At 35.7% G+C, this 23,715-nt stretch overlaps 1 protein-coding gene across 1 annotated transcript; it reads right to left on the minus strand.

Annotated features, from left to right (window-relative positions):
* Positions 1 to 220: 220 nt before the first annotated feature.
* Positions 221 to 8,378, minus strand: LOC149831320 (CBL-interacting protein kinase 23-like). Its single transcript, XM_090013818.1, has 14 exons — positions 7,823 to 8,378; positions 6,687 to 6,749; positions 6,524 to 6,595; positions 6,259 to 6,366; positions 6,065 to 6,145; positions 5,416 to 5,469; positions 5,188 to 5,313; positions 4,998 to 5,087; positions 4,691 to 4,810; positions 4,486 to 4,602; positions 3,555 to 3,671; positions 2,082 to 2,138; positions 1,516 to 1,590; positions 221 to 566 (listed from the first exon to the last, which is right to left on the minus strand). The coding sequence occupies exons 1-14, from the start codon at positions 7,988 to 7,990 to the stop codon at positions 468 to 470; spliced, it is 1,347 nt and encodes a 448-aa protein (XP_089869944.1). The 5' UTR covers positions 7,991 to 8,378; the 3' UTR covers positions 221 to 467.
* Positions 8,379 to 23,715: the final 15,337 nt, after the last annotated feature.

A 23,715-nucleotide genomic window follows, 5' to 3' on the forward strand; every position in this document is an offset into this window, starting at 1 on the left:
AGTACCAGCAGAGTGGATCGACGTCCCCACCACTCCTATCCATCTGCTTCCGTTTTGTGGTTTGAACCAGCCAACCAGGAACTTTCTTCTGGATCTTGCAAAACTAAAGACACAGGGCATCCTGCATCCAGTCAAAAGAATGTTCCCTAGTTGCTAACTCTACAAAAAGGAGGCTTAGTAGGTCTGATTGACCAAATAAAGTGGTTGAAAACCAATATATCACAAGATACTTTACTAGATTCAAGACATAAGTACCGTTCTCTTCACCAGCTTATAGAATTTGGAAGACCTACAGTTATATAAAGTGCCAATTGCGTTCAAGTTCTAAACGTCACTCATTTCATAGCCTACTGCTACTTTATAGGGACGTCACTCGAAGCAGCATTCCGGCAATATCTTTTAAAGAGACTTACAAATAGCAAGGCGTCCCTATGATGTATAAGTTTTTGAGCTCCTGTTGTTACTCTTTAACACTCTGCCTGTGGCGGACTATTCTCCGCTTTATCTATGCTTCCATCCGTTCTCCACACGATATCTTTGAGGCTGGTTGACAGGTTATTGTAAAACTGGAAAATGGAAGCAGCATATACGTAGATCAGGATCACAGTGTATACAACACAATCGATATATATATATATATATATATATATATATATATATATATATATATATATATATATATATATATATATATATATATATATATGTGTGTGTGTGTGTGTGTGTAATATTGAATAAGAATACACTATTGGCTCTGAACCCCTTAATTGAAACTCATATGGGCAGGTCCTGTTGACCAAATCTGACCCTGTAGATGTGTTTAGCATGCTAAAAAATAGTAGAAATCAACCTATGGATCATACTTTTTCGATGTAAAAAATACAATTTTTTAGGGGAGAAAATTTGGTACATTGTAAACGATTGAGTTTTCCAACCCTGAAAAATCACATCAGAAAAACATGATCCAAGGGTCACTTTGTACTAAATCAAAGTTGTACCTGCCAAAAAAATAACAGTAACAACAATACTAATAACATTGTTTTCCACTGCTGGGTTTGGAACCCACATGCCTAGCCAAAATTTTCAATATATATATATATATATATATCAGTTAATAGTTTCTGTAATCAATTATACCTACAGCTGACTTAGCAAGACCCTTTTTGTTTTAAAATTTTTTGCTTTTTGGATAAATCTAACCTTATATATGTGACCTAAATGCTCAATTTGGTAGGAATTGGATTTTGGATTGACTGTATCTGACGTGTATAGGTTTTTCTGGTGCTGCAAAGATGAATATAAATGCACCAGATTTTTTTACTTAAAAAAACATGTTTTTTTCAATGAAAAAAAAGTTGATCAAAGGGTCGGTCCCCACTAAAAAAACCATGATGAACACATCTATGAGGTCAGATTATGTCAAGTGAATTGCATAATAAATCCCCACTAGATTGTATGTACAACCATTGAAGCATGCAGGCACACAACTCACTATATGGTTTAAATTTTAAATACCTTGTGAAACTCTAGCGTGTCTCCCTTGGACTTACGAAGTTCCACCATGTACAGAGAAGGAGCCACCTCAAAAATCTGCCAGATTCAGATGAGCAAATTAACAAAATTCAGTCAATATTGCAAACCAAATAACTGGGAAGAGCTGACTGTAGCATTGGACTAGACAAATCAGGTCAATTCCATAGGGAAACCAAACCAACACAAGTATCAAGTCATTTGACATAGTAGCACAAGTAAATAACAAGCTTGAGCAACAAATGAAAGAGATGGCCTAGTCTAGCAAGTTGTCCAAGTTTCTACTTTCAAATGTTATTCTAACAACCGTTTTTCTTCAGCTGACTAATCAATCCAAGTGTTGTTGTTCTTTCTCAGTTTCAATATGAAGTATATCTTGATATTCTCCCCCAGTCCCTGTAAAAATTTAGCTTGCTTCCAACTAATACAGGTTACTAATCTTCAATTTTTTGACAAGCACATTAGCATAAAGCAGATGATTGATATGCATGCGTCAACAATTTTTTATTGAGAAAAGATTCTCATATCAACAATACAAAGGACGGAACTACCTCTGTAGCAATGGAAAGATGACCTTTCCTTCCAGTTTTTGAGTCTTGCAACTTCATCTGTATTACAAATACAAACACAGTCAGAATTGGCAAAATATAAATGGTAGTAAGAAAAAATTGCATTAATATGGTAATATGATGATTTTCAATTTTGTATGCCAAAGTTCCAAATCATCAGATCCACTTGGTGCCCTATGATACAAAAGTGCTCCAGCTGTCACAGTTTCACATCAACTATGCGATTGGCATTCTTGCACAAGCACAGCATTATAATTATCAACAGGATCCAATTGGCAGGACGCAAGTCGGCGGGACACATGCCAGGTGGGGTCCATGCGTGCCCGCGTGCCCGCATGCCCACGCAAAATTGGGATGTGGGGACAGGCGGGACACTGCATCCCATGTGTCCCAAAGGGATGCATTTTTCTGTCCCACACTGTTCACCCCTCCCCACTGGAACAGGGAGGACAGGACAGTGTGGACACCTTTTGAAAAAAAATGTGTGCACCAACTGTGCGTCCCAGACTGTCCACAGACAGGACAAGGCATCACACCATATCCTTGTCCTCCCTTGTTCACTAATCAAACGCCCCCTAAAGAGCAAAGACGAGTCATCCTAGTTAGATTGTCATAAATCAAGTATGCACTTTTATCGTAAAAATAATCATAAAAAAAATGATGCAGTAAGGTAAGGCTGGGACAAAGAAAAAACACAGCCACACACACAATATATATATATATATATATAGAGAGAGAGAGAGAGAGCAGGGGGTAGGTGCCTGCCCCCTTTCAGTTGAACAACAAAAAGATGTGCGGTTGTGTACCTCACATCTGTGAAAAGGACTTTCAGTGGTGGTCGTGATCACCACCAAAGGCTTTTGCGCTGCAGAAAGCGTGAGTGATCAACTCCGTGCTAACGTGCATTTGTTGTTCATCAAGTGGTAGGTAGGCAGCTAACCCCTATATATATATATATATAGATAGATAGAGAGAGAGAGATAGAGATAGAGAGAGAGAGAGAGAGAGCATGGTCCTACCCCTTTTTTAATTAAGTCCCGTTAGGACCTTTCAAAAATCATACTTTCAAGTATTTTTTGCTTGATCTATACCATTAGATGTGTTTATCATTGTCTACTCAATAGGGAGCATGTATTTGATTAAGATTTTTTATGCTCAGATGTATATTTTAAAGAGGAAAAAAAATCAATAATTGACATTATACAAAAATTTGATGATAAAATTTTACATTTTTACTTCAAATCAATTTGAAAGAAAGCTTGTTTCTTAGTAAATAAGAAATGATGAACACATCTAACGGTTCAGATCAAGCAAAAACATACTTGAAAATATGATTTTTAGAGGGTCCTAACGGGACCTAACCAAAAAAGGGGGAGCACAGGACCATACCCTATTATCATATATATATATATATATATTAAACCACCACGATGAATGAATGATGTTGGATACCACCTTGTAGTTGTTCTTCGTTACATCAAAGCCCATAGGAGTTGCAGCTTCTTCAATTTTTGAAACTATCTCTTGGGCAGGGCATTTTGATGTAAATCGCGTCTGTCTCTTAACAGCACCCTGTTTTAAGGAAAAACATGAAAATTGTAAATTTTCTGCAACACATTTCTCAACCAGCCTATACCAGAGGTATTTTTGCAAAGTTTTGAATAAGACAGCGAATAACTACTGATAATTAGAGCTCCTTGCGTGTCTAAGCAATTTGTACTTCTGGTAGTTAATAGAAATAGACTGAATATAAATTTCTAAGTCGAATATTCACCAAAAACTTTGTGCTCAACGAACCCAATTCTGTGCCAAGCAAAATATACAAAATTTTCAAAGGTGGTCAATCCACAAAAAAAATGTAATAAATAAAATTACACATATTTGTATTGTCAAATTTGAAAGAAAACCAACTATAATTGTTTCTTCCAATGCTCTCTGCTATTTGGGAGCAGTGGTGTTGTCAAAACACTACATTGAGAATGCAGTTGGCAGTCCCAACACCATATTTCAACACCATTCACAAGAGGAAGTTTTTGGCAACTCCATCCTCAACACCAGATTTTGGCAAAACCAATTTTTGGCAACACATGGAAATGGTGTTTCCATCTCAATGCGAGACTCCCAAATAGAGTCTAAATTCTTTTGGTTTTATCACCACGTCTTTTGAACACGGCAAACAAAATAAAACATTATCCATGTACTTAAATTTGTACAACTAACATGATTGACACAATATGCATCGCTGATCCTATATACCTAAACCTTTCCTGGAATGCAAATGCTGATATTTTCAGAAAATAAGCAAATACACCACATGCCCTTCATCAAATGAAAAGGTAGAAGATCTACATAATAGCACGAAGGAAGGGCAAGTTTAATAGCATACCATATGTTTTTCGAATAAGCTGCTGAGATTTAAGCCCTGAGAAGTCGAAATAAGTTCAAATGCATTCATTAACACTGGTCTTTCTCCTCTCCTCTCAACAACAAGATTTCCAGGGTCCTGTGGTTTTAGAATAGCAAAGCATCCTTATAAGTCCTGGTATTTCTTTTATACAATAAAACATCTTTCAAGAAACAGGAAACATTACCCCTGATTCATCAAAAACAGCATGTACATCATCAAGACTGACATCCACATCTTCAAAGTTGGGTGGCTTGTAACCTTTCTTAAACCATTCATTCTGTATAACCTCTGCAATTGTAATGCGCTGTCCCATGTAAAATGTTGAAAGGAAATCAGAAGAATCATTGAGGAATAGTTTCTTCGACAGTCGGGCGCATAACTCAAACATTGTATTCAACCAACAAAAAGATCAAAAACAATGACAGCATCATAGCAAGGATCAATAATAACAAGGCTGAAAAACAGGGCACATAAACATGGTTAAGGCATACGGTTTTTGGATTGGGATCCAGGATCCTTTTGATGAGTTTCTTCGCACTTGTGGAAAACCATGGAGGACAGGTAAAATCCGCTTTAAAAATCTGCAAAAATGTAACTTGAAGTCAAAAAACTAAATTCTAGATGTGCTAGAATGCTGTAGGGCCTTGCTTAATGCAAAATCTGTTGAAAAACTTAGCTTGCCTTTTTGTACAGTTCCATCAAATTAGAGTCATCAAAAGGTAAGTAACCTGCCATAAGAACATAAAGAATCACTCCGCATGACCACAGATCTGCCTTTGATCCGTCATATCCTTTGTCATTTATTACCTGACATATAATCCAAAATGAAAATAAGAAAGTGAAACATGAGAAGCATTATTTGCCTCCCTTGTTGGTATACAGATAGAATCCATATTCAGTTCATTGTACCTCAGGAGCAACATAATTAGGCGTGCCACAAGTAGTATGAAGCAACCCATCTTCCTGAATTAAGAATCTCCCAGATTCAGATGTCAGAACGAAGAGAAACAATCCCATATTAGATCAGTTCTTCAATTTAATATTTGCAACAAAAAAAAAGACAAAAGGCAAGAAAAATCAATTGAGGCAAGTAAGAACAAGCAATCAAGTGCATTGATTAATGTCATTTTATACTTGTGTTCATTGTTAATTGACAAATATTAGCATCTATAATGCATGAATTGTGATGCTGACGAAATGGCTACATCAGATGATATGAGAAATTGTTCAAATGTATTCTACAAAATGTTTCACTTCCAGCGCTGACACTTGTACACATTTTCTGATTTTTCCAATTGTTGACCTAATTTGCAACCCATTTCACAAAAGGAGACGTGTTCTAACTTTTTCTTTCTTTTTCTTTTTCTTTTTATACTTTCTTCTGAACAATACCAACTTCAAGGAACAAAGGAAAACAGAGTACTTGCAGTGAATGCCTGACAAGGCAAAATGTGAATTTCGGCACATCATTGTTCTGTTTTCCCTGGGAAAAAATGCTACTATTTTTAATATCACTATTTGAATATGTAATAACTTCAGAGGAAATTGATTCACTCACTCGAACTTGCTGAGGTAGAGCGCTTAACCCAAAATCTGAAACTTTAAGCACACCGTATGAATCCAATAGCAGGTTTTCTGGCTGCAACAAGTAGACAAATTAAGTGACAGAATCTACTCGATCAGTTTCTAGAAAATACAAAGAAACACAACCAAGAACAGAACAGACGGGAATTGCATTAAATTCAGTCTGACCTTCAAGTCCCGATGGCATACACCTCTACTATGACAGTAATCGACAGCATTGATCAGTTGTTGAAAATACTTCCTTGCCTCATCCTCCTTCAACCTCCCATGGTTTACCTGACACAAGAGAAAGAAAAGGATTTAATTGTCCAAACCAGCAATTCTGAAGGCCCAGCTCCATTTAACAGAGTTGGCCAAGATCACCCAAGCCAGCCATGATTTTTCTTTTAATTACAAAATGAAACTGTTAACAATTTCAATCATTAAATCTTACAATTTTATCAAACAGCTCCCCGCCAGTAACAAATTCCAAAACGATGTAAATCTTTGTCTTGCTAGCCATCACCTACATCAAAGATACAATCTTCTAGGCACCTTCAAGGATCAAAAAGATAACTTTCTAAACACCTTCAAAGGTAATAAAGGTCACATCTCACCTCAAACATCCGTATCACATTCGGGTGTCTAATTAACTTCATGGTTGAGATTTCTCGCTTAATCTGCAATCAGGAAGCAGAAACCTGTCAGTAAAAGTTACTTGCTTAACTTTACATTAATTGAATAGTGTGCCGTCTCATTGACAGAAGGAACAATGAAAAGGATGGTATCGAGGTTCTCGTGATATTTAGCAAGAAACAAACACTCCCCCCTATATGCAACTTGTTGAGATTCTAAAGTTTAAAATTTTCATCCAAAGGATAGGATATCACATTGGTATTCTTCAATTTGTTGAAGATAGTTAAAGCTGTATAGCCAGGTTTGGCATTCAAAACGCACAAATAACAGGTAAAGTGATGCTCATCAATAAATATCGCATCTTTTAAAATAAAGATAAGAATTTAGAGACGGACGGGGCGCAAAAATAATGTGTTTATCTTCCAACCCAACAAGATTCAACAGTGACTCCTTGATTTGCTTGTGCGGAGGGTTTGCTGTAATTGGCCAACAAAAGGAACTCACAAAGAGGGGAGAAAAAAGGTGAAAGAGAAAGAAAAAGAGACCAATTAACCAGACAAAGAAATAACCAAATTGACCTCCGTTTATCATTAAATGACAAAAATAAAAAGCAATAAACAGAAGGCAATTCTTATCTATCACCCTGCGTCAGTTCCATCACAAATTTCCAGAAAAATATCTTAAAAAGTTCCGGACCTAAAACAGACCGACGCTACAAAGGAGGAAAAATAAGTCACCTTAAAATTAACCAAAGCTTTGCACATCTTACCGATTAGCAGTACAAATCAAAGAAAATCACAAAGAAATAGACGAACCGTGATTTTGAGTTACTTGAAATATTGTAAGCAATAGAAATGTTTTTTTTCTAACTCATAAGCAATAGAAAATCTTAAAATTTCAAATCTAACCAAGCAAAATATAAGAAAAATGACTCGCATAAATGATAACTTCTTGTCACTTGTCACATAGATTCGTTCTAATATTTTTCTCTCCTAAAAAAAATACCCTCTGTAAAAAGCCAAAAGAAGCAGCAGAAGCAACACCAGCAGAAGAAGAAGAAAAAGAAAAAGAAAAAGAATTGATAATCAACACCAGAACCGCCTGTCGTTCAACGCACCTGGCCGATCATCTTGTGCCTGAGCACCTTGTCCTTATCGAGTATCTTGATCGCGAAGCTCTGCCCCGTCTCGATGTTCCTCGCGAACTTCACCTTCGCGAACGTCCCTTCCCCGAGCGTCCTCCCGAGCTCGTACTTCCCGAGTCGCATCCTGCTGTGGGAGCTCATCTTCTCCGCCTCCTCCTCCTCCTCGGATCCACGCGCAATCCCCTCGATCTCTCTGCCTCCCTCCCCTCCCCCTCACGATCTCTTCTTCTTGCAGGGCTGCCATACTTGAGACTTCTCCATGTTCATGATGATGCCGCAGACCTCGATCGAAACCCGAACTAGAACCGAGTAAGAGAGCAGAAGAAGAAGAAGTTGCTAGATCGGGAGCTCTGGGTGAGGGAGCAGAGACGGAATTGGGGAAGAAATAGCTCCACCAACCATATCCGGTTCTCAGAAGGAAGCACAATAATAGCAAGAGTTCTCCTCCTTTTTAAACTCTGGGAATCGGGATTATCTCACGCCGAATCGATGGTGGTATCTACCCGAGTCGGGACTCTTTCTCCGTGTAATCGTTAATGGCGGCCGCTGTATCTATATATATGTGTGTGTACGTTAGTCGGCAGGTGATGACGGCCCGAGCCTCAGCTTCGGTTACCCATGAAACCTTGGGCTTTAAACGGGTTGGATCCAAACTGAGTCTGGATTGCATTTGGATCTTTGTTTGTCCAATCCATCTTGGAGGTTCAAAAGTATATGGGGTCGTAGTGATAAAAGTTAAATAACGGCACAGAAACTCACGAGAAATTGATGTTTTTTTTAACTCGCATCTTTTTGGGCAAAATATTGACAATAAGAATCTATTAATAATTTTAATTTTTTTTTACAAATAAAAATATATAAAAAATATGCAGTTTTTTTTAATGCTAAATAGCCGATAACGTGATATCCATTTTTTTATGAAAAACACAAAAAAGTGTTGTTTTTAACTTTCAGGTAATTTTTACTGATATTTTCAGGAGATTTTTCATAAATATTGTGAAATTTGTCACTGTGTATGGGGTCAGTTTATTGTGTGGGACTTGCATAATAGAGATTGATAGGGGTCAACGGGTTGGACTCTTGCTAAAATGGGTAGGTCCAAACCCGAATCTGACTAAGTGATGCAGGTATCGGATCTGGATATGAGTCTAACCGAATATTTTTATAAGAAAAACCATACCTGGATCTAATAAAAATTACATAAACCAGACCCATACCTCATAAAATAATATTTTTTAAGTTTTCTACATTGAAACATTGTGGGTCTTAATCGAAAACTCGGGTCAGACCCGGGTTTGGTATAAAATTTCATAAACCATATCAGACCCATTAAATAACAAACTTCTTGGATTCGACCCAGATAGTTAATCGTGTAACCAAACCCTGTCCCTATAGGATCCAGTATGAGTCAAGTTCAGGTCAAATCGGATCCGTTGAAGATTTACGTAGTGGGCTCCATAGACGTATCAGCCTGCGTCCCACATTTCAATTTTGACATTCATGAGAACAGTATAACAAGCAGTCCATTTTGGGTCCGAGTTATGTTGGGTCATGAAAATGAAAATCCAAATCCAGCCCATATAATTGAAGCTGTAAGACATTCTAGGTTGAATCGGATATCTGGTTTGGGAGAGTGGGGGCCCAGCAGGATCACAGATCTGCTCCCACTAGATGCAACCTCCCCCACATGTCTCTAAACCAACTGGACCCATGTATCCGACCCAGGCTGGCCCCAGTGTCAACTTGGGCCTAAGTACCTTAGGCTGACACAATCCATACTGGCAAGCACAACTTTTTATACCTCTAAGAAACTGCACCTGACGCGAAGACCTGACCGCACTGGCTCAGCCTGCCATATCTACAGGGCCTAGCTACGCGTTTGCCAAGGCTCCACCCGTCTAGGCCAAGCCTCCTTAGGGCTGGCAAGCCAAACCTTGAAGCTGAGTTGGTTAGGGCCGTATCAATGGATCAGATTTAGTTTGAATATCCAAAAACAATCGATTACCATTTAGTTGGAACTAGTAGAGCATTTCGGATCCAGTTATTAAAACGAATCGAATTTGATCTTATAGTTTTATAACTGAATTTGACTAACATCGAGGTATGGATACGTAAAAAAGCATATCTGGTTAGCTTCAAATTCTGGTGATTAACTTTTTTAATCCAAACTTCATTCCAGTTACACTTAGATCGGGTTTGCGGTGGGCAATGGGCTGACCCAGCCTGCTAATGGACCAGGCTGGCCCACGGGCTGCCCATTAGGCCCATGGACCTAATCGAGCTGGGTCGAGTCTATTATGTTATATATATACGTACACAGGCTGAGCTCAGCCACGGCCCAGCCCAGCCCATGACAGCTCGGTTTTGGGCCGCGCATGGGGCTAATTTATAGGCTCAGGCTCGGCCCGTGGCAGGCTGGGCCAGGCTAGCCCTCAGGCCACCCGACTCATTGCCCACCTCTAGTCGGGTTGCGTAGAGTTCACTAATGTTTGTGTCGTTACATCTCCACTTGCTCCTGACTAATTAAAGTGGTTTGGTGTGATGTGAGCTACTATCGTTGTCCACAAGTAGGCTTGGTAATCGAGCCGAATATCTAAAAAGGATATGTTGGAGGAGGGCTTGTTTACTTCATGTTTTGCCGAGTTTCGAACGAGACTAGCCGAACACGAGTTTACTCGTGTAAAAACATTTTATATATATGTATAAAAAGAGAGAGAGAGAGAGAGAGTAATGGGTCCGTGCTAAACCAATTTGATGCTAAACCGTGTGCTAAATGGATGTTTTGGGCTTTTTATAATTTTATTTTTAAATTTTAACGGTACAGAAGTGATATATGTACTTGATTTTAGAGGGATCATGAAGAGTTTGATTCCAACAGGTTGGTGGGTTTTTATAAAGTTCTAAAAATCAACGGTCCAAAATCTTTGTAAATTTTAGGACTCCAAACATCATTTTTTTTCATCAAAAACACATTATCCAGGTATGAATTCTTAGTAAATGGACCGTGCCCAACACATTTATGGGAGCCCCAACTGCATAAAAAGCACCGGAGAAGCTCGAAAAACCCATTTAGCACGCCGTTTAGAACCAAATTGGTTTAGCACGGACCCATTACTCTCTCTCTCTCTCTCTCTTATATATATATATATATATATATATATATGGGAGCGTGTAATATTGAACCGCAAAACACTGGATGAACGCTTTAATTGAAGGCGGTAGCTCTCTGCGTGAGTGCCAGGTAGAACAAGACCAAGTTTCAAATTTTGAGTATGATATCAAGTTTGGGTTTGGGTTTGGGTTTAAATCGGTCTACTATAAGATAAATTATATTTGGACCTGATAAAAACTACGAATCATACTCGTCAAAATAATATTTTTTATCATTTTGAAATTGAAAAATTGCGGATCTTAATCCAAACTCAGGTCAGGCCAGGGTCTTGTATAAAATTTCAAATGGAATAATGTAGAACGCTTCCAAGCCTGTATTATTTATTTAAATGTCCATATCAACTGATTTCTTAAAAATAACTAGATCAATGATATTTTATTTACAATAATGCACACTTAGTTAACACTTTTACACCACTTGGATCCTTTTGGATAATATTACACATGGGGAGTCCTGTTGTGGACCCCGGTGTAAATGGGTCGGGTCAGGTTGGGTTCAGCCAGTGAAACCAGACTTGGCCTCGATTTTCAGGTATGGTATTGAGTCCGGAATCAAGTTTAATCGGACCCACTATAAGAAAAACCATACTGAGACCCGACAAGAACTACATGAACCAAATCCAGTAAAATATTATTTTTTATTATTTTTACATTGAAAAATTGCGAGTCTTAATCCAACTCAGGTCAGGCCCGAGTGTGGTATACAATTTCACAAGTTATACTTGAATCCATGTATTAATCGGACCTTTGAATCCATACCTGAGTCTTAATAGGGTCTTCTTATTTATCACCATACCTGGTTTTTAATGACCTTTGATTTAAAAAGCTGACCTTCTCCTTTGGATCCCTAATCCACCACAGTGTGTTTTTTATTTTATTTTAATGTTTATTGACATTTTCAAATACCAATCTTTATTTATGGGTACTCAAATAAATTGTATCTTATACGAAGGATAACTTATTAAAAATCTCTTGAATAAATTTATTCTAGCAGTAGAGAGAACCACATGAAAAAAAATCATAAACAAATATTTCTTGCAGAAACAACCTGCGGCTTTTTTCGTTATTTCGTTTTCGTTTTCTAATTATTGCAGACTTTTTAATATTATATGTACCTTTCAAAACTTGTAGGGGATAGTATCTGAATTCATTGCGTTCCATGTGTGGGCCCCATCTTTATGGTTTATTAAAGTGGTACTGATGGGTATGGATCATGAATTGAAGATGATGATATAACCATAATTGCATATGCACAACCCCTCCGATTATAAGCAATATTCCCTAGTCTAGGGCTGCTAAGCGAGCCAAGCGAGTAGAGACTCGAGTTCGGCTTGTTAAAGGTAATACCCCTTCAAAGGCTCAGCTTGTGAGCTCGTCATGAGTCGAGTCTAGCCGACTAAACACATCTGTACGGTTAGATCTACCATTTGGTGGCTAGATCCATACAAACAATAGTATGTACCATCATAAGGTATCATGGTACAAGAACCACCTCATATTTTCTCTATATAAAATGATCCTATATATATGAGAGGAGCTTCTATAGTTCGTAATCGACTTGTATACTTAGATGCGCTGGCTCATAGCTTGGCTTACCAAGCTTTTCACGAGCCGAGCCGAGCTGAACAATGAGCTGCTCATCTCGTTTCCTAAAGGCACCATCTTTATAATATGTTAATAATCAATCAAACACATACAATTATATTTTAATTGAGGTTGAGTCTCTAATATGTTACTAACTAAACAAGCAAATGCAATTATCTTTTAATTAAGGTTGAAAACCATTCTTCATTCTTTGACATATTTTTTTAGATGGAGAGTACTTGGTTTATTGTATTTTTGATAGAAAAATGATCCCAAGTGATGTTAGCAATGCCTTACGTTGGCAACTTGGCATGATAGACTCTTAAGAAAGCCTAAAAAAAGAAATTACAAATAATGTGTGGGTCAAATTGGATGTTTCTTAACTGGATCCCCACCACCTACCAATAAGGATTTGAAATTTTGACCCAAGTGGTTTGGCGTAGTGGAATGGGACCTAGATCGTTTGACGGGCAGTCTAGGTTCAAATCTCATGGGTGTCACCCCTCTACATAAGCCGAAGCTTAGCGGTCGAGTGGTAAGCCCTCAGAGTTTTACGCCAACATGGACAAAGACCATAAGTACGGCAGGCTGAGCCAGCATGGTTAGGTCTCTGCACGTGGGGCGGTTTCTCCGAGTAAAAAAAAAAGAAGAAGAAGGGATTTGGAATTCCCCATACTTCATATATTATTTTAATATCAGAGACCAAAATTGTGGATTATATTACAAGGCCCTTATTGTTAGGACACTCCATGTGCCAGCAGTTTTAAAATATTATACTGTAGTATTGAAGCCATGACTTCATGGATAAGATAAGGGCCCCTCTCAATTCATATTCTAGATTTTTGTCTCCTTTGAATTGCTTTCAACCCTGTGAGAATCAATCTCTTAAGTTTTTTAGAGAGTGATTCTCAAGAGCGCCATTTTTCAAATTGAGAAAAAGGTGCAATGTGATTGTACACTTTAAGTGTGCTGCTGCACTTATAGCCCGCTATCTGCTGTTGGGCCCCCCACAGCTGACAGGCTGTATTCTGAAGATGGTGGGTGATTAGGTGCAGCAGAACACTAAAAGTGTGCAATCACATTGCACTTGATCCTCTCTCCCATTGTTCTCATCGCATTGCAGTGAGATAATCATGCCTTGAGAAGATATTCTCATCTTGAAAAAGGTAAAGGTCGATTTTCCTGAGAATTTGTGGCTCTTTTTCTTAGGGAGAAAAATGATTCTCTCAGCTTGAACGTGCGTGCAAGCATGCACTAAGGGCCCATTGCATTCTGGATGTACTCCAGTGTTGTACCCCTTGGGGTGTGATAATGACGTCCCACCAACGCAGCGTTACAAATGCATCTTGCTTTGGCGGGACTCCCATGTCCCATGTTTGATGTCGGACTTGGAGCCTACCCATGTCGGACAAGTCTGCCCGGCGGCGATTCAAACGCATTCTAAAAGTCAACTAAGAAAAACAAACCAGCAAAAGTAGCCTTTTTTTGGCCAATTTTAAGCAAAAAAAAAAAAAAACTTTTTTTAGCCAAAATCTAGCAAAAGTAACTTCGCACAAAGCCTTTGTTAATGAGGAAGGAGTTATGTGATGTGATGATTTAGACAGGTGATGATTTAAGGAAAAGAAAGATCAATGTTATGTTATTATATATTGATGTAAATAGAGAAGGGCTTGATTTACAATAAAATCTATCAAACTACAATTATATTTAGGAAAAGTTGAGAAATACAAGAAATAGCTAAAAAAATGTAAGAATTTAATGCAAAGCGCAGAATAAATCAAATAAATTGAAAATTAACAAATATGAAATCCAACCACAATCTGAACTCTCAACTTTACTGTTTTCAGTCATAGATTGTCTATAATTATAAGGAAAGAATTCTAATTTTAAGACTCCTTAAACTGATAACCTTTAAAAAAGATAAAACTTATCTTAGTTAAGATATCGATCAGGCATAAGGATCCAATATCTATTACAATGATTTAAAAATAAAAATATCTAAATTAAACTAACATGTATCTCAAATGATCCAATAAACTATGTGAACTTCGATATGGTCGCTCCGCTCCTGCATCATATATGATGATCAAATCTAAGTCTATGATATTCTATGGATTAATATATACAAGCTTCATCCCCATGCACATAGGATTGCACCACAAACCCTTGTGAAAAACTGATTACTTGACATAATTCAAAACATCCTAGCATGATAAACTAGAACACATGGATGTCATTTTAAAGTAATGTTTGATATCACAGGCAAGTGGCCAAGTTTGACCGACTTTGGTGTTGAAACTATTTTTCTCCTGCCAATAGAAAATAAAGTTGGGAGAGTTCATGAACTTGGTCACTTTTTTTTTATATTTACACGGAAAAAACCGCCCTCAGGATTAGAGACCTAGTCGCACTGGTTTTGTCTTGTCTGCGGTACCTACAATCACTGTCCTGACAGTTCCGTGGGCTTACCCCTTGATCACCTTGTGACACCATGACAGTGTTTGCAGGAAATATTGGAACCTAAGAACTCTATTATATTTCAGATGACTACCAAAAGTACTTCGGAGCAGCACACAAAGAAGAGATCCGATCTTGTAACAGAGTGATACTCATTTTTTTGTTCATGAGTATCAAATAAAATGATAAATTAATATAATAATATAAAAAATGAATAAAAAAAGGATGCGTCAATAAAACATGGAAATCGCTGTGAGAAATGTGTACCGATCATGCCCGGTGATCTTCACTTTTTCATGCTGTGATTAATTTTCTGTGTTTTGTGTAGCCGAGTACTTTATGAAATACTCGGCCCGAGTACCAGATCTGCTTTCCACGCATAAGGTGGCAGTTTGTATTATCACATCTGTGACCTCAGGCAGCATGCCATGTTCCCACGCAAGTCGGTGTCAACAGGTCGGATTTGGTTTAGACCCAGGTGAAACTAGACCCAAACTTCATTTGAGATGATGGACTTGGGTCTAATCCGACCCACCATAAGAGAAATCATACCCAAATCTTATAAGGATTTAATTCATGAATCAGACCCAGACCATACCCTGTAAAAAGAATATTTTTTTTTTTTATCATTTTTACATTGAAAATTTGCAGATCTTAATCGGAACCCGGTTCAAGCCCAGGTCTGGTATGAAATTTCACAAACCATACCTGACTTCATATATTAATCAGACCCTTTGGGCGACCCGGATTCTAATCGGGCCTTCTTATTTATCACCAAACCCCGACCTAATAGGGTTTGGTAAGGGTTGGTTTCAGGTCAAACCCGCACTATTGACACCCCCTACGAAAGCACTTGCCTTTAACTAGTGGGTCCGTAAGTGCTTGGGTGTCAGTGACCCCACACGAGGTGTACCTTAGGGCAGACCCATTAAGTGACCCGGTTTTTGGCGAGGGTTTATAAAAGAAAGAAAGAAAAACTATTGGCTATCTCTAAGACTTAAAAGTCTCACCAAGTACATGATTTTATATCGGCTCCAAATTTTGCTCGTCTCCAGTTTAAGTTTTTTATTTTCAGTGTAATTCCATTGTTTGCACAGTATTAGGGGTGGCAATCTGATCGGGTTGGCGGGTCGGGTTGGTGTGTCAGCATACCTCAACCCGAACCCGACCCGTTTAATAAACGGGTCGGCTGTGGCAAACACGAACCCGACCCGTTTAATAAACGGGTAACCCGACACGACCCGCCAACCCATTTAATAAATGGGTTGGGTCGGGTAAACGGGTTTTCAGGTTCACGGGTCAGGTTTGCGGGTCGGGTTGGCGGGTTGACGGATCGGGTTGGCAGGTTGGCGGGTCGGGTTGACGGGTCGGGTTGGCGGGTTGACGGGTCAGGCAGACGGGTTGGCGGGTTGACCCACCCGCCTAACCCGTTTATTAAATGGGTCAGCCGGGTTGGCGGGTTGGCATACCCCCAACCCGAACCCGACCTGTTTAATAAACGGGTTACGCGGGTCGACCCGTTTATTAAACGGGTTGGCTTAAGCCCAACCCGAACCCGCCTAAGAGGCGGGTTGGCGGGTCGGGTCAGAAATTGCCACCCCTACACAGTATTCAAAGAAAAAGGGTTTGAGGATCTTTATTAAGCATAGCTCAAGGATTCAACCATTTGAATATTCCGAAGGACCACGTTATAAAATTGACAAATGAAAAAACTAATATTTGGTGTACAAACAACATGGGTAGCAGCTTTTGATTTGTAATTCTGATTTTGTAATTCTCATTCGTGTTCCCTGGTTGGGGTTCGCCTAAGCGCCCCCACCCCCACCCACGACAACAATAATAAAAAGAAAAAAAAAAGAAAAAATAATCGTATTGTTCGTGCAAAATGGTGGTTTTCGAAATACCTAGCAATGTGACAAAATTCTTTGTGTATTAAAAATCATCGATTTCTGACCTTTTTAGGATATTTTTGTTCTTCGCACATGTGAACCTGTCGAGGTTCGTGCGATATATAGCTACGTTGTACGAAGTTCACAATCCTTCAATAAAAAAGATATTATACAAACATCCACAAATATAGTACAATATTCACAAATACATCATGAACTTTATGAATATAACATGTGAACCTTACTTAAGTAAATACTTATCGAGAAGCTCCACAAATGTGCATGATATTCACAAATACATGTTGCAAATTAATGTCCTCAACTTTCGCATTTTGATGAGACCTCTGAGTACGACCTTCGCAAATGCAGTATGACCTTCACGAATATAACTTGTGAACCTCATTTAAGTAAATACTCCTCGAGAAGGTCCGCAAATATCTTCTTACATTCGCAAATACATGTATATGCGGATTTTATGCCTCATTTGCGGACTTTCTAAACATTCTAATATTGGACATGAAATGTGAATCTACCTATTATTTTGTGAATGTTCATACTAGCAATACATGCGATGCTACGATATTTAAAAATCGATTGTTCACATTTTAGAGTTTTTTTCTCGTTCTAGGGTTTTGTTTGTTGTCACCAACCCTTTTTGACCTACCATATTTTTTTTGGTAAAATTTTTTTGTCAATTATTTCTAGTGATTATTTTCAGCGATACTTCATCAATGACTTTTTTAGCGTTCGGGACATCTCCAACAATGAGATATTCCGGTAAGCACATGTTTAACGGCTAAAACAATTATTTAAAAAAATGGCATAAATTTATTATTTTAATTGAACATTGACATGAAATCAGTTATTTTGGCATTCACTTTCCCTGTTAAATAAATAAATATACAATTATAAAAATTGCTTCATATTTTACCTATTTATGTTATTTTGACATTCTTTTCCGACAAACACATATTTTTGGCATTCTCTTTATAAATATTTTTTGACTTTTAGGCATTATCTTATGCATTGCATTTTAAATTGATCATAAATTTATTTATGTTTGCATGTGTTTTATTTAATAAACTACAAGAAAAAACTCTTTTACTGGTGTGTCCCCCCTGGTATGCCAGAAAAAGCATTTTTACTAGTGTTATTTTACTTAGTGTCAGTAAAAAGGTAAGTTATACTGACACTAGATGTATTGTACCAGTATAATAAAAATTTTCTGGCATACATAAAAAGTGCACCAGTATAATGATTTTTTTCTAGTGCAACAAAAAAGTGTGTCAGTAAAAAAAAGTTTTTTTGGGCGCACATAAAAAGTGTGCCAATCAAAAAATATACATTTAAAAAAAAACTCACGAGCTCTCCCTCTCTCATACTAAAAATCTCCTCTCCATGTCTCTATGTCTTTGTGTTTACTGACCACCTCTGTTGGTGTCTAATCTCTTTCTTTCTTTTCTCTGTCTCTCTGTATTCTCTCTTACTCATCTCTTTGTCTCTCTGTGTTCATTGCCCACCACCATCAGTGTTCTCTCTCTCTCTCATTGTTCTCTCTCTTTGTCTCTCTATCGCTTTCTATTTAGCATCATGTTCGATCGCTTGCCACCACCGACTACATTCTCTTTGGTGTCCTCACCCAAGGTATGCTAAATCTTTTTTTTATATATGCTTTAGATTTTAGAGATTTTATATTATAATCTATTTTTTGTAATTTATTAAGCGAATGCATTCTAAATTCAATTTTTTTAGGGGTTCTGCATTATAAATACTATTTTTATAATTTATTGAGTGAATGCATGATAATTTTGATTTTTTATGTATTTTTTATATTTTAAGAGTTTTGGATTATAATCAATATTTTTATAATATATTGAGTGAAAGCATTCTATATATGATTTTTTTTTCTCATGTTGCTTTAGATTATAATTCATATTTTAAGCAGTTTTTTTACTGAATACATGCTAAATTCAATTGTTTTCCTTATGTATGATTTAGATTTTAGGCGTCTTATATTTTAATCCATATTTTTATAATTTATTAAGTGAATGCATGCTAAATATGATTTTTTGAGGTTTTAATATGCTTTAAATTTTAGAGGTTTAGTTTAGAATCCATATTTTTATAATTTTCTTAGTGAATTCAAGCTAAATTTGAGTTTTTTTTCTCATGTATGCATTAGATTTTAAGGCTTTTGTATTTTAATCAATATTTTTATAATTTATTGAGTGAATGCATCTTAAATTTAATTTTTTGAGTTTAAGTATGCTTTAAATTTTAAGTATTTGGTTTATAATCCATATTTTTTCAATATCCTTAATGAATTCATGTTAAATCTGATTTTGTTCATCATGTATGATTTATATTTTAAGAGTTTTGCATTATAATTGCTATTTTTTATAATTTATTAAGTGAATGCATGCTAAATCTGATTTTTTTATGTATGCTTTAGATTTTAAGGGTTTTGAATTATAATCCATAATTTTTGTAATTTATTAAGTGAATGCATGCTAAATCAAATTTTTGGTTTCAAGTATGCTTTAGATTTTAGGAGTTTTGTATCTTAATCTATTTTTTATAATATATTGAAAGAAAGCATGCTAAATCTAATTTTTTTCTCATATATGCTTTTGATTTTGCGAGTTTCATTTATAATGCATATTTTGTGCAATTTATTTAGTGAATTCATGCTAAATCTAATTTATTTTCTTATATATGCTTTAGATTTTATGAGTTTTGCATTTTAATTTATATTTTTGTAATTTATTGAGTGAATGTGTCTTAAATGTGATTTTTTTATTTAATTATGCTTTAAAATTTAGGGGTGGTTTAAAATTTATATTTTTATAATTTATTTAGTGAATGCATGCTAAATTTGATTTTTTTTCTCATATATGCTTTAGATTTTAGGTATAAGTTAGACTTTGTAATTTATACTTGAAATATAGTCGTGTTGATAAATATTTTATTTTTATGGTTAATGATGAAATTTGAAAATATTGAATTGTTGCATGCATGAAAGCAAATGAAGTGATAAATAATACGATGATGCAAATAAAGTGATAAATAATACGATGATGTCTGATTTAGTTTGTGTATTTAAACAATTAATTAGTTGTAACAGTGATCACATTGACAGTAGAGAATCAGATGATAATAATGATGATTGTATTATGTCGGATGAGGACAAGTCAATAGATAGGACAAAGACACTGATGACATGAGACAATTAATGGTGCATGCAAATGATGCACAAACAACAATTGAAAAGTTGAATTCTTAGTATGTTGTACAAACTATATGAGCATTTATTGAGCAATAGAATTGTTATTTTTTATATTAATGAGATACAATTCAATAGATTCTTGTTTAATGGATTCTCATACAATGAAAAGAAAATGAAAATCATCGAAGCAGAGTTATCTCATTTGATTGACAAGTTATGTAACAAAAAACTTAATAATCAAGACTTTTCAATGGCTAACAACAAGCTCAAATGATGGAGACATAGATGTTGGGCAAATGTTTAATGATCTAAAGCACTGTCGTGAGTTGAAATATCATGTGATCAAGAATAACTATAAATCAAAATTCATGAGAATTTTTAATGAATTGTTCTAATGTCTTATGTCTTCTCTATGTGTGTATATTTATAAAGAATTGTTTATTTCTACGTATTTATTGAGAGCTTCTTCCAATGTTATATATCTTTTATGTGTTTCTTAAGCCTTTCAAAATATGGCACCTAAAAGAAAATATGGTAGCAAGAATAGAAAAAAGGTTGATGACAACCCACCACATGGAAAGAGTTTGATTATAGAGTTGCCCAAGTATAATTTCTACATGAACACTTTGTTGTCCAATGATGTAAGTATTAAGTTTATATGTTTGTTTATTATATTTGTATATAGAGTGATTTAAATAGAACACAAATGTATCATATATAATGATTATGAAACATATATATAGATTCATAGAAAGACTTATTCAAAATCATAATTAGGATATGAGAGCAAGAAAGGAACAAATAAAGACCATTTGTCTTACCTCTTATTTCTTGATGAGTCTTTAAAGCGATAATTCTCATGTTTTTCTACTAACTAAGAGAAATTAACTGATTAATATTGTTCAAAACAAGTGATCGAATGTGAATATACAAAAGAAGGGCCACATACTTTTTTGAAGAACCGAAATGTGTCGCATCCTTTTTCAAAAGTGTGATAAAGTATCCATTGAATAACATTGCATATTTACATTTATGTTTATATATAGAAAAATTACTTATATCTTGAATTATATATATGTTGCAAATCTTACTTCCTCTCAATTAGGGCAATGAACACTAGGTTATGTGAGAGATAGTTATAAAATAAAATGAGTTCATGCTCTATATTTCTATGAAGCTTATATATAATGCATATGCAGATATAAAAAAACTAGTATGAACTCATTAATTATTCAATAATATTTTTATTTTTTTCTCATATTAGGTAGGATTAATATTGAGTTGTAAGTTAATTTTTTTGCAGAGTGCTTTGGTTACGACATTTACTCAGACTGGATGACTTGTCTTATTGATGGTATTCCTCAACAAGAGGATGAATAATTATTTTGTACATATATCTAAACTTAATACATACTTGTACATGTTGCCTTTTTATATGATAGTTACAAAAAAGTTATAATACATTTGTCCTAATGTACATGCTCTACTTGGGCAGAAACATGAACCTCCATTTTATGCAGGTAAGTATTTGTCTTGTTTAGAATTGTTCTTGTGAAGTAAGCTAATTAGTTGTTTGATAATAACTATTTTTTTCAAACTGATGCAATGAAGTATAGAAAGAGTGGTTAATTACTACAAGAAATTGGGAAAGAATAACGAAAATAAGGTAGCCCAAAAGAAAGTAACGAAAGAGGCAACAAAGCAAAAGAGACTACAACACAAAACATCCCTAGCAAGGGAAGCAAATCCTACTGCCTCAAAAGGTTTAGAGGCCAAACAAATAGATCAGGAGGAGGTGACATCAGAGGACCTTGATGAAGAAGTTGACATGAAGCATATATGAGATTTTCTGAGTCATTGTTGATAACATTATAATATGATGTTTTCAATACGTACTTTGTAAATTACTTTGATTACAAGGTTATGCACTTGTATTGTTTACTATTACATTTATGTTAATTTTATATTAATTACAAGTTATGGAGGTTTATTTTTCATGAGTGAAATGAATATATGTACGGGCATGTTCATTTTTTTAATGAATAAATGATTGTATGAGCAAGTTCATTTTTTTAATAAATAGAATGAATATATGTATGAACATGTTTATTTTTTAATAAATAGAATGGATATATGTATCATCAAGTTTATATTTTAATGAATGACTAAATATATGCATGAGAAAGTTCATTTTGAATTAATAGAATAGATATATGTATGAGCATAATTATTTTTTAGTGAATGAATGAATATGTGTATGAGTAGGTGTATTTTGAATGAATGAATAAAATGAATATACGAATTAATGTATAAATGTATGAAGGTAAATACACATTAGAGTTGCATACCTCACCATAATTGGATGACAATGCGAATATAAAAACATATTTGTGAATGTGGACACATTTATGGATGTTCATCTTGAAGACTTTTGAGAATAACATAAAAATGGAGCACGAAGGTCCTCACATCCATAAATATGTGGCCACATTCACTACTAAGGAGTTAACCTTATCAACTGGATGACATTTGCACATGAGAATATGAAAACCTAAAATCATATTTGTGGATGTGGTCACATATTTGCACATATCCATCTTGGAGACTTGCGAGATCCACATAAAAATAACACTTAAAGGTCTCCACATTTGCACATATGTGAACACATTTTTAATTGAAGAGTTAACCTTATCAATTAGATGTCATTCAAATATCAAAATGTGCAAACCTGAAACCATATTTGAAGATGCGATCACATCTTTGCATATGCTCATCATGGAGACTTGAGAGATCCACATGAAAATAACCGGTGAAGGTCCGCACATTCACAAATATGTGACCATAATCACAATTAAGGTGTTAACCTTATCAATTGAATGACATTTTCACATCAGAATGTGTGAACCTGAAACCATATTTGTTGTAGTCACATATTTGCGGATGTTCATCTTGGAGACTTGCGTGATCTACATGAAGATAACACATGAATGTCCCCACATCCACAAATATGTGAACACATTCACTATTGAGTAAACTTTATCAATTGGATGACATTTATACATCAAAATGTATAAACCTGAAACCATATTTGTGAATGTGGTCTTATATTTATGGATGTTCATCTTGGAGACTTTCAAGATCCGCATGAATATAACATCTGAAGGTCTCTACATCCACAAATATGTGAACACATTCGCAACTGAAGAGTTAACCTTATTAATTGAATGACATTTGTACATCAAAATTTATGAACATAAAACTATATTTGCGAATGTGGTCACATATTTGTGGATGTCCATCCTAAAGACTTACGAGATTTGCATGAAAATAATGTGTGACAGTCTCCACATCTGCAAATAAGTGACCACGTTCACAATTAAAGAGTTAACCTTATTAATTAAATGACATTTGCATAATAGATTGTGAGAACCTAAAACCATATTTATGGATGTAGTCACATATTTATAGAGATCTATCTTGGAGATTTTCAAGATTGGCATGAAAATAATGCACGAAGACCCTATATTTACAAATATGTG

Source organism: Nuphar pumila, chromosome 7, assembly GCF_984573655.1.
Source record: "Nuphar pumila chromosome 7, dmNupPumi1.hap1.1, whole genome shotgun sequence".
In the NCBI taxonomy this organism is placed as follows: Eukaryota; Viridiplantae; Streptophyta; class Magnoliopsida; order Nymphaeales; family Nymphaeaceae; genus Nuphar; species Nuphar pumila.

What these genes read in the sequence shown, in the direction of transcription:
- LOC149831320 (XM_090013818.1), bottom strand. Translation starts at nt 7,990, where the DNA reads ATGAGCTCCCACAGCAGGATGCGACTCGGGAAGTACGAGCTCGGGAGG. An exon ending in CTCTACCTCAGCAAGTTCGA is followed by an intron (nt 5,470 to 6,064) that starts GTGAGTGAATCA and finishes TTCTTAATTCAG; the next exon opens with GAAGATGGGTTGCTTCATAC. An exon ending in ATCTTTCCATTGCTACAGAG is followed by an intron (nt 1,591 to 2,081) that starts GTAGTTCCGTCC and finishes TGAATCTGGCAG; the next exon opens with ATTTTTGAGGTGGCTCCTTC.